At 40.6% G+C, this 16,938-nt stretch overlaps 1 protein-coding gene across 2 annotated transcripts in view; it reads right to left on the reverse strand.

Annotated features, from left to right (window-relative positions):
• The window catches only part of plxna4 (plexin A4), a 238,821-nt gene that overhangs the window by 72,984 nt on the left and 148,899 nt on the right, over window positions 1-16,938 (reverse strand). For both annotated transcript variants that reach the window (XM_073480352.1, XM_073480353.1), the window contains exon 5: window positions 15,241-15,341. In XM_073480352.1, the coding sequence (XP_073336453.1) occupies window positions 15,241-15,341 (101 nt within the window). The remainder of the gene's footprint in view (window positions 1-15,240; window positions 15,342-16,938) is intronic.

Here is a 16,938-nt window from a genome sequence, read left to right on the forward strand (position 1 = left end):
ATGTAGGGTGAACATGGAAATTTTCATGAAAAAAAAACAAGCAAACAGCCTGGCTCAACTGCAACAAAGGACATCAATCTGATGAAAAGACCAGTGATTGCAAACCCTTATGGATTCATTTCAGTGAATTCAGTTGAGTGGGCGTCTACATTGGAGCCTTCTGGCATACTATCCAAGATTCTACAATTAAATTGAATGAATCTACATGTGAAACAACATCTCATATTGCATTCATTGTGTTAATCTTTCAGAAATTAAATTTTTAAAAATCCGATATTGCAGGATTTTGTACTAATAGTCAACTGGATGATAATTGGTGTGTGCAGCGCCACCATTTCCTGGGTGTATGCTATACATAACAAATACCATCATCTTCTAAATAAGGACTCGCGTACATTTCCTTTACAAGGTACCTACTTTGACTCTATCAATTCCAACTATTAATAATCATTATGTGTTATGATTATTTTTACATTACCCCTAGATGATATGACGTTTGTAACGCCAGCTCCTACTGTATACATTCCTTCACTTGTGTTATCCCATACTAGTTATGAATACAGGTGGTAGTGCAAGCTAGTGAATTGTACTGCAGGCACCTGAATGGCCTCTGTTTATCTCTGGAGATGTCACACAGCCCTGCGGGGACTGTAAGTTTCATCTCTTTCTCAGAGTCAGAAGGTCACAGAGACGTGCTGGGCAGGATGAAATAGCCAACAGGTCGAATTATTAGCTTTGACATCCCAGACATGGCCCATGCAGGGACTGTGACTCAGCGGAAGAGGGAGGCTTTTTCTTCTCTCTGAATTTCTCTACCTCCCAGGGTTGGACAATTGCACTGCTGCAGAAAAAGCTACGGGTTTTCTCATTCAAATAAATGAGACCACTGCAATGTCGCCTCCACATAGGGCTACAACAACAAAACACAGGGTATTCTGGTTAAAAATTGGTCCTGTGTCAATTTTTTCTGAAGCACAATGCAATGTCATCCGCCAACACACTGTTTACCTCGCAAACACTGGGACAGGAGAAAATAACTGTCATGCAGTTTGGCTCAAAGGAGGATGGGCTATTGATGTGGTGTTTTGGCATCTGAAAAGGCTTCAAACTGGACGTTCTAGCTTGTATTTCATCTTCAAAATGTACATACTGATGCAATCCTAGCATAGTTTCAATTACTAGAACTAATTTTATTTGATTTCTTTCCTGATGTACCTCGAAGTTCATGCTCATTCTGCTGTGTATTCCAGCAGAAATCCCTACTGTAATGGTAGTGGGTGACATCAGCTAACATATATGCATTTTTCTTGAAAAAGCAGTCTTACATCCTGACTGAATCTCTCACCAATGTGTAAGACATGTACACATATTGATTTGGATTAACTCAAATGAATTTATGTAGCTGTTCTGGCTGAGTATATTGAAGACATGCTTTTACTGATGTAAGAGGGGTGTATTATCAGAGCAAAGCACTGGATAATTGTTTTCAATTACTATCCAGACAGACCTTGAAAGAAAAGAAGATTGCATCGTTTGTAACAATATGAAACAATCCCGCCCTTTGTAAACATCAAAGAATAGACCATTTAGAGAACCCCAGAAATCAAAGCGATTTGGATTTCAAATAACAGTCATAAAAAGCCTGGATGGGTCTTTTTTTGTGGAGAATTAGATGTCCAACATCTATTCATTTGGTTAGTAAACACTGCTGTTGTGCAGAGCTGTTTGAGTGACTGGCGATGACACATTATGAGAGAGTGAGCTGAAAGGATTAGATTGGCCCTGAATGGAAACTAATCTGCAGTCTTGTTTCTCCCAGCCTTTGATAAGGTGACACAATTAGAGTGAGACTGAGAAGAGGGCAGTGAAGGATTTTTAGCCTCTGCATTTGTTGCTGATGAGGCTGTCATGGCCGAGCTAGATGGTCTTGTGGATAATACATTTCATCACAAAATATTCATCATCATTAGCCCTTTTGATGATTTAATTGACTACACTGATTCTGTGCAGTACGTGCACACCGACCAAAGAAATATCCATCAATCAACATTAAGTGATGAATTCAAATAGGTATAATTTGCTGCAAATCCTGTAACATAGATCAGACGAGAGTATCTTCAAATAGTAAACTTTAAATTAATAAATTAACATCACTGACAACCACACAGTCATAACTTCTTCATCTGTGAAAAACATTTTTTTAAAAGAAGAAACTTTAAAAATAGTTAGCAAGTTCACCTTTAAATGCAACACAGTGCCATGGCAACCAAAACATAAACCCAATGGCCACAGTCAGTGTCAAGTATTCTTTGGTATTTTGAAGGCATCGGGACAAAGTATAATTCCAGGCTTGATCCCTTGTGGCTGAAACTAGTCGAGTATCAGCAGGGCGCAGGTTGCAGGGCTCAGGGGAGCAAAGAGAGAGAATCTACTAAAGAGAAGGTGCAGATGTATCTTGCCATGTGAGACTTCAGGTGTAATGCATATCTAATGTGAGGCATGGAGAAGGTCAAGCAGTCTGGGAAATGAAAGCTATTAAATTCTCACAAAGCTGAAGTCCAGCCAGCTTCAGCTCTATCAAATGCTCATGTCACTGGAGGAAACAAACACCTGAACATACAGTACAATCATACTAATATACAGTACACACGAATATAGACACAAAGTCCCCTGCACTGAAATTGCAGGGTGTTTTCTGTACACTACATAACTGGGGTTCTGCATTTATGGCGCTGTTTGTGCTAAATCAATGCACAACAAATAGGTATTCTGTAGGCCGACTGAAACTCAATTACCATAGTACCCATGCATCATTGACACTATATGGAATCCTATACATACTAATAGCCTGAGGCTGTATAAGGTACTGTGTCACAGAGATTCAGTCTCATCACACACATCTACATTCAGCTTGGCTACATCCTCTCACTCTTACATATGACTGCAGACACACATAAACACACACACACACACACACACACACACACACACACACAACAGTCGGTGTGCCTCCTTGTGCTATCATTAAGAGTGGTGGTCCACAGAGCAGAAATCCGCATGGAGGGGCCTGTGGGAGAGTCATTACCTGGCCCACTGGCCATGACCCTGTTACTCCCGTTTGTGGACACACACACACACGCGCACACACGCACACAAGCTCATACCCAAAGACATAGAAATTGCAAAGTGGCTGCCCCCCAAGTCCTGAAAATCTCCGAGCCATCCCTTTTACGTACTACCAATGCAAGCGCACCGGCTGAGCGGAAAATTACACAGTAACACTGCTGCTAAGAGTTTGCACAGGTAGCCATATGGGATAAAACGATCTCTTAAAAAATATATGGATGAAAAACAGAGCGAGGCTGACCTGACATTGTTGATCAGTGTTCCATAAACACATATTTTAATAAAACGAGGGGCTATTAGCACTTATTATTTTCAACAACCTCCATAAATCCTAAATTTCATAAAAGGTGGTGATCAGCAGCATCAATGTGGCCCTGCAGGCAAACAAGAAGCAGCTGTTTCTCTCTGCCGTGACTTTTGGTGTCTTACACTCCACCACGCAATTTTAGTAGCTGTCAAAAGCCATGCCACCAACTTCTTTCATCTCTCTTTATTTCTCTGACGCAACACACACAACAAACAAACAGTCCCCTGGCAGAGCTATCTATTGGTGCTGGTCTATTAGTGTGGCAGGCTTATTAGGCTGTTTATCTAGCATGTATGATGCCACTGCTGCCCCCGAAGATGCCATTAGGCCAGGTTCTCTATATTAAACATCTTTATCTGACTGGCTCAGATGTGTAGTGGTGTGTCTGTGAGAGGGGCAGGAAGATTAAAGTGTGTCAACAAAGCAGATGTCATTTACAAAATTAGCTTTCATAAATTATTTAACTAAATTATTGAATCATTTTGTTATATGAAATTACATTTATAAAAACAAATTAGACAATTAACGAGCACTTTAGTGCCACAAAAGAGGGTGAAAGGGGCACTGTCATTAGCTAAATGATTCTTTGTAATCATCCAGTTAACTAAGTCATTGCTAAATGTTCATGGGAGATTTGATATTCCTCTTTCTTTGTATTTAGAGATGATAAAAGTGAAATAACGTGATAGCTTAGATTGGATAAGACTGACAAAGGATGTAAAAGCTAATATTGGAATGTTTCCAAACAACTCATATATCACTGTCCCATTTATTACGACATCAACAAACAATCTGACCTGACATTCATAAAATAAAAGCCCAGACACTGACAAGGAACAACAATGCCCTATCATTGCACTGAATCTGCAGTGTTATCCCATGGTATTTGTGAATTGAAGTGCCCTGTCTGATGATGTTTTCATAACCACCCCTCGGGGTGATACTGCAGGGCGCTGGAGGGCTGCTTTTCAATGGTCTCAATAGTGCACTTGACTTTTATCTTCCATATATTGTGTTACGATCCAGCATGTGTGCAGCTGTACAAGTCGGCATATGATACTATTGATCAGGGCAGTCAATATCCAGCCTGTGGAGTCAAGGTGTGTTTACTCACAGCCACAAGGCAGTTTGTAACACATTGAAACTATGCTTATCATTTTCTATAGCAGAGAAAAAGGCAATTAGAGGTCTCTGAACTGTACGTGTATACAGTATATAAGGCCTGATACAGATCCTACATTTATTGTCTTACCTCATTGGTTGTATGTGTCTAACACGCAACTATAAAAATAACAGAATACATTTCTGACTACTTGCATTAGCATAGATGCCTATTCTAACTGAGAGGACATCAAAATAGACTCATATATTAGTGCTTGTGAAAAGCTTTTTATCAAAACACTATGGTTCCATTTCGTCCTACTCTTGGAGATTTCATTTCTAAAGACACACTGAAAACAACTTCTTTATGGAGTATATTCATAAATAAGTCACCCAGGGCAAGATAAATGTTGCTGATAGCGAAAAGACTGCAAGCTAATGTAAACAATACAAGTTTACATTCACAAAATGTTTTGCTAATGTTTATCGATCAAATGCAGTCTGAAAAGAAGTCTGAAGGATATAATAACAACAATGCAATTTGGTAAAAAAAAAAAATGCAGACTGTCAACAAAAAATGCCTGGTTGTTACAATAAACACTCAAAAGTGTCCAGCTTGTGAGTAAATCAATACATACAGATACATACTAATTACATTACATTGTCTTGGCAAGCATGAGTAATCTCCCTGCCAATAATATCTGATATTAATACAGAACAATCAGTCGAGATTATAGTAGGATTATATAACGTTCTTACTAGACCACTTGCCATATCACCACCTATGTGATGGGACATGTTGTGTGACCTGCATGAGTACCCTTCCTTAAGAGCTGCTCTCCATCAAAGTCAAGATGAACCATATGTGTGTGTGTTTGTGTGTGTATGCGTTGACCCTCATATCCTCAACCAGAGTGCCTGCTCCTGGAGTTTAATTTATGCACTTGAAATGAGGATTTCATGAGCCATGCGTCGGAGGAAGTTGAAATCAATCAGGGACAAGTCGATTCCTAGTTTAGACGGATTTATTCACACGTGTGGACAGAATCATAATGTAAACAGAATATAGGATATAGGATATTTTATCCTTGTATGTCCGTACATGAAATGTAATTATTTTCATTATCAATTAATATGTAACTTAATTTCTAATTATTTGCATGATTAATGAATTAATTGTTTAGTCTATTAAATGTCAAAAAATTGTGAAAAATGCTCATCACAATTTCCAAGAGCCCAAAGTGACTTATTCATATTGCTTCTTTTGTTCAATAAACAGTCCAAAATTATCCTATATGACAAAGGAAGCAGCCATTGTGACATTTAAGCTTGAAAAATGACAGAAATGAATCGATTATCTAATATATTTTGAGAAACAGTTTCTTTCAACTGACAAATTGATTAACTGACTAATCGTTCCAGCTTTAGTCGCATGTATGGTCAATGACTCCCTGGCACAGACATGCATGGGGTAATCAGTCTAGACATTTTTGCAATAAGAAAAACCTGATGACACCAGCTGAAACTGCAAAACCTTACCCCCAAAAACCCTTGGTAGCCTAGTGGCTATTAACTGTGGTTAAAGTTAACTGTGGTGAAGTTCAGGTCAGCATACAAAAAAAACACCTTCCATCACTCACCACTCTTTCTTCTCTGTGAATTTATCTACCCTCTCTTTCTTTTTTATCCCCTCTCATCATGTGGAAGACATCACCGTGTACCTTTACTTCCTTTGACTGTCAGCGCATCTCTCATTCCTCGTCTCTGTCTCATGTCAGTCCCTGTGCCTTCATGCTCTGCCGGACAAAAGCAAGACACCTTCCCTACTGTGAGTGTGTGCATGTCCATTTTTAAGTGTCTGTATTTCCCTGTGTGCGGTATGGTGACAATGGGTGACAGTGAGCAATGGTCCTGACTTAGAAGTGGGCATGCAGTTGTTGTGTATGTGCTTGTGCATGTGTGTTGGTGCTAGCCAGATTGTTTTATGTGCATGTGTGTGTGTGTGTCTTCGTACTATGATGGTGACAGTTGAGAGGGAACTGGGAGGTGCAGCGCTCCGTTCCGTCCTGATGCCCCTGTCACTTCTTGGCCTTGTTCCCTTCCCTCAACTTCCCTTAGCATCCAGCAAGAGGTGGAGGGTGGGGGTGTGGGGAGGGTGAAACCAGTCACCCATACTCAGGGGATGGCCATCCTCCCCTGGGCACAGACATCAGAGCAAGTGCCATGGATGCTAGGATCTCAAGATCAAAGAAACAACTTGGAATAAATTTAACTTGGAGAGTTGACCAAGTCATTTTAAGCGCTATTTGATATTTGAAGTCCAGTTAATCTACTTGCTGATACGAGGCTGAGCAGCCCATTGTCATAGTTGCAACTAATTTTAAGTGGATTATGATGAAAAGGCTTGACAATCTTATAGGTGAATAATCATTCAGGTCTGTTGGACCTGGAATTTGTTTGAGGTCTGCCATTTTTAAGGACTGTCTAATCTGTAATCTCAGATGAGATTCAAAGTGCAAAACTTCCAGAGTGGATACATATTTGAAGCCCACTACTACTATTACTCCTTATACTATTTGCCAGACACATCCCTTCATTTAGAATCTTTCAGTGACAAGATATGCTGATAAAACACTGCAGTTTGTCAAGATACTGGCATTTGTGTTTTGCCTTTTGTTGTCTTTGTATTCTTTGTCTGGTTCAAGTTATGACTGAGAACAAAATGAACATATTTTCTCAGTCTTCTAAAGTTTCTTCAAGTTTATTTATTATCTTCTCTATTCTTTTGCTTTCATTATCCGGTCTTTGTCAGTATCCTTGCATCTTGGCTCAGAAAGTCCACTAATTAAAGTGTTCTTCTACAAAGGCAACTTCGTCTTTTATCAAACTTTTGTCTGCATCACAAAAAAATAAACTTTTTGGTTGTACAACAATGATTCTAAAAAGTATTGGAAAGCTGAGTCAAAAACAAAATAAAAGTGAACATTTTCTACAACAGTACAAAGATAATATATTACATGTTCTACCTCATCAACTGTATTGTTTTTTGTAAAAAAATATGCTTATTCTGAATTTGATGCCAGCAACACATTTCAACAAGTTGGGACGGGGCAACAAAAGACTGGGAAAGTTGTGGAATGCTTTAAAAGCACCTGTTTGGATCATTCCACAGGTAAACAGGTTGATTGGTAACAGATGATTGGGTATGAAAGGGGAAGCCTGGAAAGGCTCAGTCCTTCACAGGCAACAGAAAAGAGGCAATTAGGCAATTAGCACACAAATTAGTATGTTTGGAGTATCTGCTTACTTACTTTTAGCTTGGCTTCTAATACAAGCTCAAAGCTAAGGTTTTTACTTAAAGGTGACAGCCTAATTTTAGATGTCACTCTGACGTTATGGTAAAAACTTTGTTTGATCTAAACAACTCTTTTCTCTGCCAACAATATGTTTCAAGGCTCTTTTGGCTATCTCCAGGGGAAGGCTAGTGGTCGACACAACCAAACACGAGTCCTTGGTAGCATGCTAATTGTGCCGCTGCAATTTAATTAGCATTAGTGTGGCATACCACAGTAATGAGCACACTGAGGTAACGGATGACTGTGACACAGCGACAGGTAGCGGCGGTGCAGAATTAATATGAGAGAGAGGGAGAGGGGGGAGAGAGAAAGAAAAAGCATTCAATGGATCTGCCAATTAGCTTTTCCCTCTGAAAAGGTTATTCGTTTGACAGCACCAAAGATGTCTTGGGAAAACAAAGGCTTTAGAAGACAAGACGCTCTGCAGCATGACTTGCAAGTTTCATCAGCCATTTTGTGTGTTTACTTATGACTTCTTGAACTTTTTTGTATCATCCTAATGAGCATGTACATGCGTGACAACTGTTTATCAAGACGTGATTACATGACTCCAGAATACAACTTCATAAAAACATTGAGACTTATCTGATCTGTTCATTTTGAGTGCTACTACAAAGTAAAATGTACAAACAGTCGTATGAGATTGTCTGGGACTCCCTTGTGTATTACAATCTACCTCCAGAAGTTTACTATTGATTGTACAGCAGACCTTCTCTAATGAACTAGGAGAAGGCATTTGCCTGTGGCCAGTGGCACAGATGACTTAACTGTCCCTGTTCCACTTCAGGATGGAGGGATCGATGTTTATGAGTGTTTGGAAAAAGAGAAGAGAGGAAGAGTTAAAAGGAGTAGGAGAGTGATGCCGTTTATGGCCAAACATGCTTCTGAACACACAACATACTTGGATCTGACACATGCAGATCCCGTGTCAGATCACACGTATGCGAAAGTTAAAGTGTATAACGGGGTGCAATGCACCAAACACACATTGACGGTGGTGATATATAAATAAATATACACAGACTGTGAGTGGATTCATGGAAGCAGATTCATAAATCTGTATTAACACACACATACACACAAAAATATAGCATGTGACAAGCCTGCTGGAGATGGAGTGTGATTTGAATGATAGTGAAGCGAGAACGACCGGAGGAGGAGTAAAATAAAATGAAAAAGTACGAAAAAAATGAGAAACAGAAAATTATTTCAGTGCTCTGGGAATATTACTCGTATCGCAGCCAAAAGCAGAGATTGAGATATGTCAAACCAATTATTAATGTGAAGATATTGCAACATTAGCACCACTTCTTCCAAACTGACACTGATATCACAGAGTAATGTGAAATATTCTCAACATCCATGCCAAATATGATGACATTCATTTTGACAATGCTACTTCTCCAAATATGGTTTCCAATCTGTCTGGCTGTCACACATGACAGGCACGTTGACAACCTAGTTAACCACTTACAAAACTGACAGCTGACAGACAGGCATTACGGGAGGTAACATATCCATAACGTAGCTGTAATACTTCTGGCATACTGGCTCATTGCGTAATTCCCCCTCCCTTAGTTGAAGGGGTTGAAGTGTGGATGGAAACAGCACAGAAAAAGGAATACGCCATGTCAGACTAGTGTAAACAGTAAGACACATAAAAGGTTTGAACAGGCTGAATAGAACAACAAATATTAGAAAATGAATAAAGTTTTGTCAAAACAGAAAGAAAATGTAAAGGTCCCATGTTGTAGAAAGTGAGATTTCCTGTCTTATTTAATTATGAAGCACCCTTTAAACAAGTCATCGGGACTTCCGTAAGTTTGTAATGTCACAACTATAAAGTCACTGCCCTCAGGGAAGCTCCCTGCACAGCCGTGGCTGCAAAAACACCGGCAGAGCTGAGTAGAAACAAGGTGAGCGATGCCCGCTCAGGCCTTTGAGAACTGACCAATCAGAGCAGAGTGGGCTTTTTGGGAGGGGGGACCTTAAAGAGAAAGGAGCTAAAACATAGCATTTGGACAGAGGGTAAATAGAGGTGCAGCAGCAATTGACAGTATGTGTAAGTATAAGTGTATAGTATAATGTATGTGTTTGTATGTGTGTGTGTTTTTAGGGGTAAGAAATAAATGAGAGACAATATGAGTATGTATGTATTGGGTTTGCTACTGTACATAGGCTGCTTCTCACACACTCCCTCAGAGGTAATCTCCTGTAAGAGTCCTCTATGAGACTCTCCTCTGATTGACGGAGTGTGACATCCAATGTCAGTGGTAAAAGAGTGGAAAGAAGGGGAATGATGAAAAGGGGGGCTGATATGAGTGAAGACTTTCCTTTCACCTGCCGAGCTAGACAGGCATTAGCATAAGTCGTGCATCTCAGCAGAGGAGAGCATGGGTGTGATGGGCCAAGACAGTTTGGTTGACAGGTGAAGCTTCAGGTTTGACACAAAGTTTTATATAGGGGGCACATAGGATACACAGCTGATAGGATAAATAGGAGCATATGTCTATAAATGAAGACATTTGCTTTTCCAAATGGTCAGTGTTTGTCAAGGACAATGACTGCAATCAGACACACACACGTGCACACACACACACACACACACACACACACACACACACACACACAGGTGCACTCCTGTTGATTTCCTCCCCTGTACTATTGATTGCCTTTCTCCTCTTCCCCTGGTGTTCTCTCTAACAGCTCCTCTCACCGATCTATAAAGTAAATAAAGGCAATGCTGATATAGAGAGAGAGAGAGAGAGAGAGAGAGGAAGGGAGAGTGAGAGAGAGAGAGAGAGAAAGAGAGAGAGAGAGAGAGAGAGAGAGAGAGCTTGCTCGGCCCGGTGAGGTGATTTCAAGGTTGATTGGGAACAACAAACTATCTGGAAGAACACTTTGAAGATGAACCGCATGGTATCCTTTCCCTCAACACCCCTCCTTCCAGCACAAATAAGTGTGTGTGTGTGTGTGTGTGTGTGTGTGTGTGTGTGCGCGTGTGTGTCTGTGTTTCTGTGTGTATTCTAAGAGGTCCTGGTATTTTGGCCTTTTTGCTATATGTTATTAAAGATACATGATATAAGCCTTTGGTCTGCAGTGTACTGGGCATGGTGTTCTTTGTAGAAATATCTTTATCCTTGGCCAGTCCAGGAAGAGCATTTCACAAGATAGCATGGCATTGAATATGAAGACAAAAAAAAACAAAACTATACTCCATTATAATTCACATCACATCCACCTGCTGTCCCTTTTCTCCACAGCACTTCATACTGACCCTGTGGGCATCAAAATGCTGCCATTCACTAGTGGATGCTCAGTCATTTGTTTTCCCTTTGGCTACATTCTGTAATGTCATGTTAATCTATTCAAGCTATGACTGAGCAGGACTCCTGGCCAATCACAGAACTGGAGGCAAACATGAGAGAATTGTCAGTAGTGTTTTTAACCATTGCTGTTGTGAAATACAAATTTTATGAATGCACTCAGCATACAAGTGGATAGCAGAGCAGTGGAAGCTGTACAAGTCTGTGTTATTTTACTGTTTTTCAATGACTCCCCCAATAAAAAAGCTCTGATGTCCATAAAATAAAAGTACAAACTTTAATGTCCAGCCATCCAGTAGATGAGCAGTGAGTTATTAACACAACTGTGATACCCTATCATGTTCACCAGCCACCTTTCCACCCCTGTGTCTATACATCTATCTCAAGTGTAGTCATTTTTAACTCGGAGCTACATAAATAACATGTTATTCTGCTAAGATACTCAAACGGAGGTGAAAGAAGAATGAAGGACATAGAATACATATTTCTATCCTCTGAATATCAAGTAGTTCAGCTCTGACTGGATATGTGTGTGTGTTTGTGTGAATGTGTGTGCCAGAGCTACTCACCAAGGATAGACTTTTAATGCGTAGTTAATTCAGCCACACATTCTACCTTACAAGATAGCACTTCCTTTTTTCCTTCAACGGCTCATTTAAACTATATACAGCAACACTTATTGCCTATTTCTTCTTAGGGGGTAGGAGAATGACCAGAGAGACCAAAGTGTTTGACGCTTGAAGTCTGGTGATTCCAGAGACTGCAAATATGATAAAAATAGAGGTTGACGACAAAGATACTTTCTGAAATTGTACACTGGCCATGTGTCCCCCCATGTATTGTACACTGACCATGTGTCTGTGCAGACTATTTTTTTTCTTGTGTATGTATATTTGCAGGACCTGCAGGGATGTACTCTCAGGCTGTGAATCAGGCCCATTAATGGTCCTGTACCACTACTGACCTCATGTGACACTTCATTAAATAAAGGAGGCGTCGGAAGGGAGTTGAGAGATACATACACAGTTTATTTAGGAACCATCAAAAGATAAATTGCAGGGCTGTGTCATCTCAGTGTGTGCTTTTATGTGTCCGGACAGCCAATTATTTTATAATCATCCTGAAGGGGCCAAGCAGAACTGACCTGTAGGGAAAAGGTAACATATTTATGCAGAGTACTCTACTGACTGTGTGTGCAGGATTTATGCACCTATATATGTGCACATATATTTGCATGTGTGTGGCTTGCACAACCAGTGCACATCCTGTATAGCATCCCCTAATGAGCCATGCTATCCCACTATTCCAAATGTGTGAAAGACAGGAAGAGAATAGGGAGTAAGAGAGAAGCATACCTAAAATTTGATTTTATTTCACTACAAAAGTGATATGTTTTTGACACATTATCCTAACACAATAAACTGGGTGTTGCTAAATTACCCTCCATTATTTGAAGCAACAAGTCAACAAGGTTTGCTTTAATCTGACAACTACAATGTGGCAAGAGTACTTGTAGTAAGTGACAACAGAGTCAATGTGAATTCCAGGTGAAGCCTTCATTTGGTTATTTAGCCTAAAATGTAAACTTTACATGAAGTTTACCTTACTTAACAAGGCTAACACAATAAATATCTCAGGTGGCAAAGATTAACAGTGGTTGATATAACAGAAAATGACACAGAGCAGTCAAACAGGAGTGATTATAGCACAGTCCTGCCCTGTGGTAGAGGTGGCGCTCAGGGGAGTTTTAGTTACACCAAGACCCTGTTAAGAATTCACAAGATGGGGGATGGAGAGCGGTGAAGAGGAGGGACTTTGGGAAAGGTAAAACTCTGATCAATCAGTCATACTCAGCTGTGTGTGTGTGTGTGTGTGTGTGTGTGTGTGTGTGTGTGTGTGTGTGTGTGTGTGTGTGTGTGTGTGTGTGTGTGTGTGTGTGTGTGTGTATTTTCGTGTGTGTCTGTGCATCACAAGGCTGAAAGTAAGGCAAAAATGTGTCCAACTGACAGCCGGCATGTGTGTGTGCTCACAACTCACAACCTCACACACACAAAACACACCTGTAATCTCCCTTTCTGTCCTTGTAATGGCCAAACGCCTAGACACCTGAGATCGACTAAAGTGGCATTTTGCTTATTTTCTCTCCCCCTCTCTGGCCTCTATTCTCGTTTTGGCGACTTGACACTAATTCTCCGGCACGAAAGGCGTGTGTGTGGGTGTGTTTGTGTGTGTATGACTGCCCTTGTGTGTATGTGAGTGAAGAGAGGCGTCAGCTGAGGTGAGCTGATTCTATCAGGCTAAGTGTGACAGGCCAATCTGTGGCCACCCATTTGCTCTGACCGGGAGGATGTCCAGGGTGTTAATGGCTTTGTACACATTGTACACACACACACACACAGAAACAAACACACAAAGTAAAGAACACGCACTCACATGCAGACCATATTCACATACAGTCACACACACTTAAGATTATATTTAAATTGCAAGTACTGGCAAACATTTGCAAGATGGCTGCTCACTGGGGGCCTTTAATTTGTTGTTTATATTGATCCAACTACTCTATCTTTGGATAAATTATCTTTAAATGAAATTATCTGCTAGAATACACCAAATGGTTGATCAATGTTTGGTTAAGTATTGAGTGTTTAGAGAGGGAGTTCAATACAAGAAATTGTGATAAACATGAAACTCTAGACTGACGCATTACACATACGTGTGTGTGTGTGTGTGTGTGTGTGTGTGTGTGTGCGTGTGTGTGTCTTTGCCTCTAAGCTCTGGTATGTGACCCATAACCCATCAGAGTGTGTCCTCTGTCTGCTAATGCACTTTTTACCCTGGAGACCTCAAACAGATTCATCCTCTATTTCTCCTTCCTTCAATGCTGCACATAAACTTGCTCTTTTTCCAGATCTCTGTCAATTTATCACATTTCACTCCTTTCACATCTCTTCTCCCTTAAAAGTTTGTGTCCAGGATGACGATCCTGATAGCTTTCTTTGCTTTATGTCTTTGTCAGAATTTACTCCTCCATTATCTTCTAGTCTGCTTCCCCACTGCTCCCTCTTGTCATCTCGCCATTCATTTTCTCAATCTTTCTGTCCATCTTCCCTCCGTTCTAGTTTTTGTGTGTTATTTCTCTCACACTCACACCTCTTCTCTGCCCTCGCCATGTCCTCTCATACCGGCAGGGATAAAGGTCCTAAATGTTCTCAGTCACGCACACACACATACACGCACCCTGTACCCAAGGGCTAGCACCAACACAAGACACCAATTTTCAGTTTACAGTGGAGTGGGAAATCTCCCTGCCCCCTAGCAAGCACTATCTTCTACTCCAATCTTGAGGGACAAGGGTTTGACAGCAGCTGGGGTGTGTGTGAATTTGTGTGCATCTGTGTGTGTGCGTGAGAAAAAGTATATGACACATACAGACAAGCTTAAAGGAGAAGCAAAAGAAATAGAATTGTGGTCAGTGAGATACTCTCAGATATATCTCAACAGTTTCCAGTTCAGTAACAATAACATAAGCTATCTCTCTCTTCATGTCACCTCCTGAAGTCTGGAGCGGTGCCCATCAGAGGCCTGGCCGTGCCCGCCAGTGTCTGTGCTCTCACCAGGCTCTGGTTTCAGGACTGGTAAACAATGCCAGTGGTTAGGTTTGGTAATGGATCCAAGGGGGACGCTGGCACAAGGCCGAACCCCAAGAAAGCAATCTGAGAGTTGGCCTGGGTTGGCGAGAGGAGTCCCTGAATGCTCAAGGGCTGCAAGGGATGGATTACTGGGCATTGGCCCAGGCGTCGTGGAGGTAGGGGAGGCTAACAACCTGAACACTACACCCATCCACCCTAACAGTGTCTGGTTCGTATATTGGAGCTTGGGGAATGAATTGGACAGAAATGAGAAAATATTGTATGTAATATTGTTTGTATGCCTTAAAAATGAAATAGAAACAGGGAATGTCGATGTGCGTGTGTGTTTGTATAGGTCTGTGCACATGTATGACAGTAAAAGTAGTACTTACGTGTTGTGCAGGACACACCAGCCACAGTGGGGATCTCCTGAACCAAGACAGTCACTGCAGGTCGAATACTGACCACAGGCCTCCACTGGCACCCGAGACAGCTGCAGAGAAACACAGAAAAAGGATTAAATATGGCAGACAGAGAGATAGGTAAAAATATTACAAGGAAACATTACAAGAGAAAGAAAGAAACACAAGGGAGATTTGATGTGTCAAAGAATTCAAGAACTGCACTGTTTGGGTATGTCATGGGAAGAATTCGAATGTGATGGAGAACGTATCTGCAAGCTTGGTTCAAGATGTGAGTGTGTGTGTGTTTCCCAGAGAGAGAGAGACTGACAGTGAAATTGAATCTATCATAATAATTTAATGGATAAGGGGCATCAAAATACAATTTTCAGTTATTTCCCAACTTACAAAAATTCTCCTCAGGCTAGACAAGCATAATGAATTTCTATTCCTTTTGCACCACTGATGGCTTACAGGTAACATGAAACCTCAAAAATAGTGAGAGTGAAGCTGTACAGGGAGTATGACTCATTGAATAACAGTCAGTTTTCATGGTCAAAGGTGTTGCATCTAATCTACTAGAAATGTAGCAGAGTACTTCAGACAACCTCTACAGAATAGGACAGAACAGGAATAGAACTTGTTGCCATCAGGTACTATACAGGGTATGTGTGGGTAGAGAGGTGAACAGTGATATTTGCAATCTTTACTCAAAACAGAACATAACTTGTTGCTGAATTATTGTTTGCATCCTGAATGACTAAGACAAAACCAGAATATTACAATTAATTAAAATAGCTGTAAATCGTCTCTATTAGACTATATCAGAGCTTATATATTTTGAGAGAAAAGCAAAAAAAAATCAAAAAATCTAGTCAACATGCAATACACTAAAGCACTGTGTCAAGCAGTATTCAGAGTCAAAACAGGCAAGCAAACAAACCTAACTCATGTGTAAAGTGATAATGCGAAGCATTTTGTATCAGCACTGATTTTCATTAAAATGTAACTGCTTGACAGCTTCCATCTTCCTCCACTGGCTCCATATGGGAAACTTGGCCACTTGGGAGAGCAGTCCATCCATTATGATATATAGCCCTGCCAATTCAAACTGGCATTGACTGGCACTGATTGGCATGGGCCTTGAGTGACCGAGCGCAAGGGGCAAAGCTGAAGTAGATCTCAGCCGTCCCCCTCCTCTCGTCACCATGGTAACAGCATGGTGCAATAATAGGTGATGCTGGCACTTTTGATTAATGAGCCGTCATTGGTGGATGACCGCTGTCACTCACGCTGCTCACCGATGACAGCCGGGAAACAGAGACGACATCATCAGTGTGGGACAGATATTGGGTTATGATGAGGGTAAAGCTCTGTGGGTGTGTTTGTTTGTGTGTGTGCCCGCACACTAACTGGAAATTCAGTCCTGAAATATGAGTTTTAGATGCAGGGAATTAACTCTTTTTACTTTCTCTGCCACATTCCCTGGCATGTGTTTTTTAATAATTTATTGCAATATTCCTTCATCATCTTCCAGATAGTTGTTTAAAAATCTTGTGCTTGATTGAAATATTATTATTTATTATTCAATTATTTACTATCATTTGGGTACATCTTATTCTATATACTTATGCAATCTCTGATTGTAAAGGTTATTTTTTTCAAGTCCACAATTTGTTGCATTGCTGA

The sequence above is a fragment of the Pagrus major genome, chromosome 14 (assembly GCF_040436345.1).
Source record: "Pagrus major chromosome 14, Pma_NU_1.0".
NCBI lineage: Eukaryota > Metazoa > Chordata > Actinopteri > Spariformes > Sparidae > Pagrus > Pagrus major.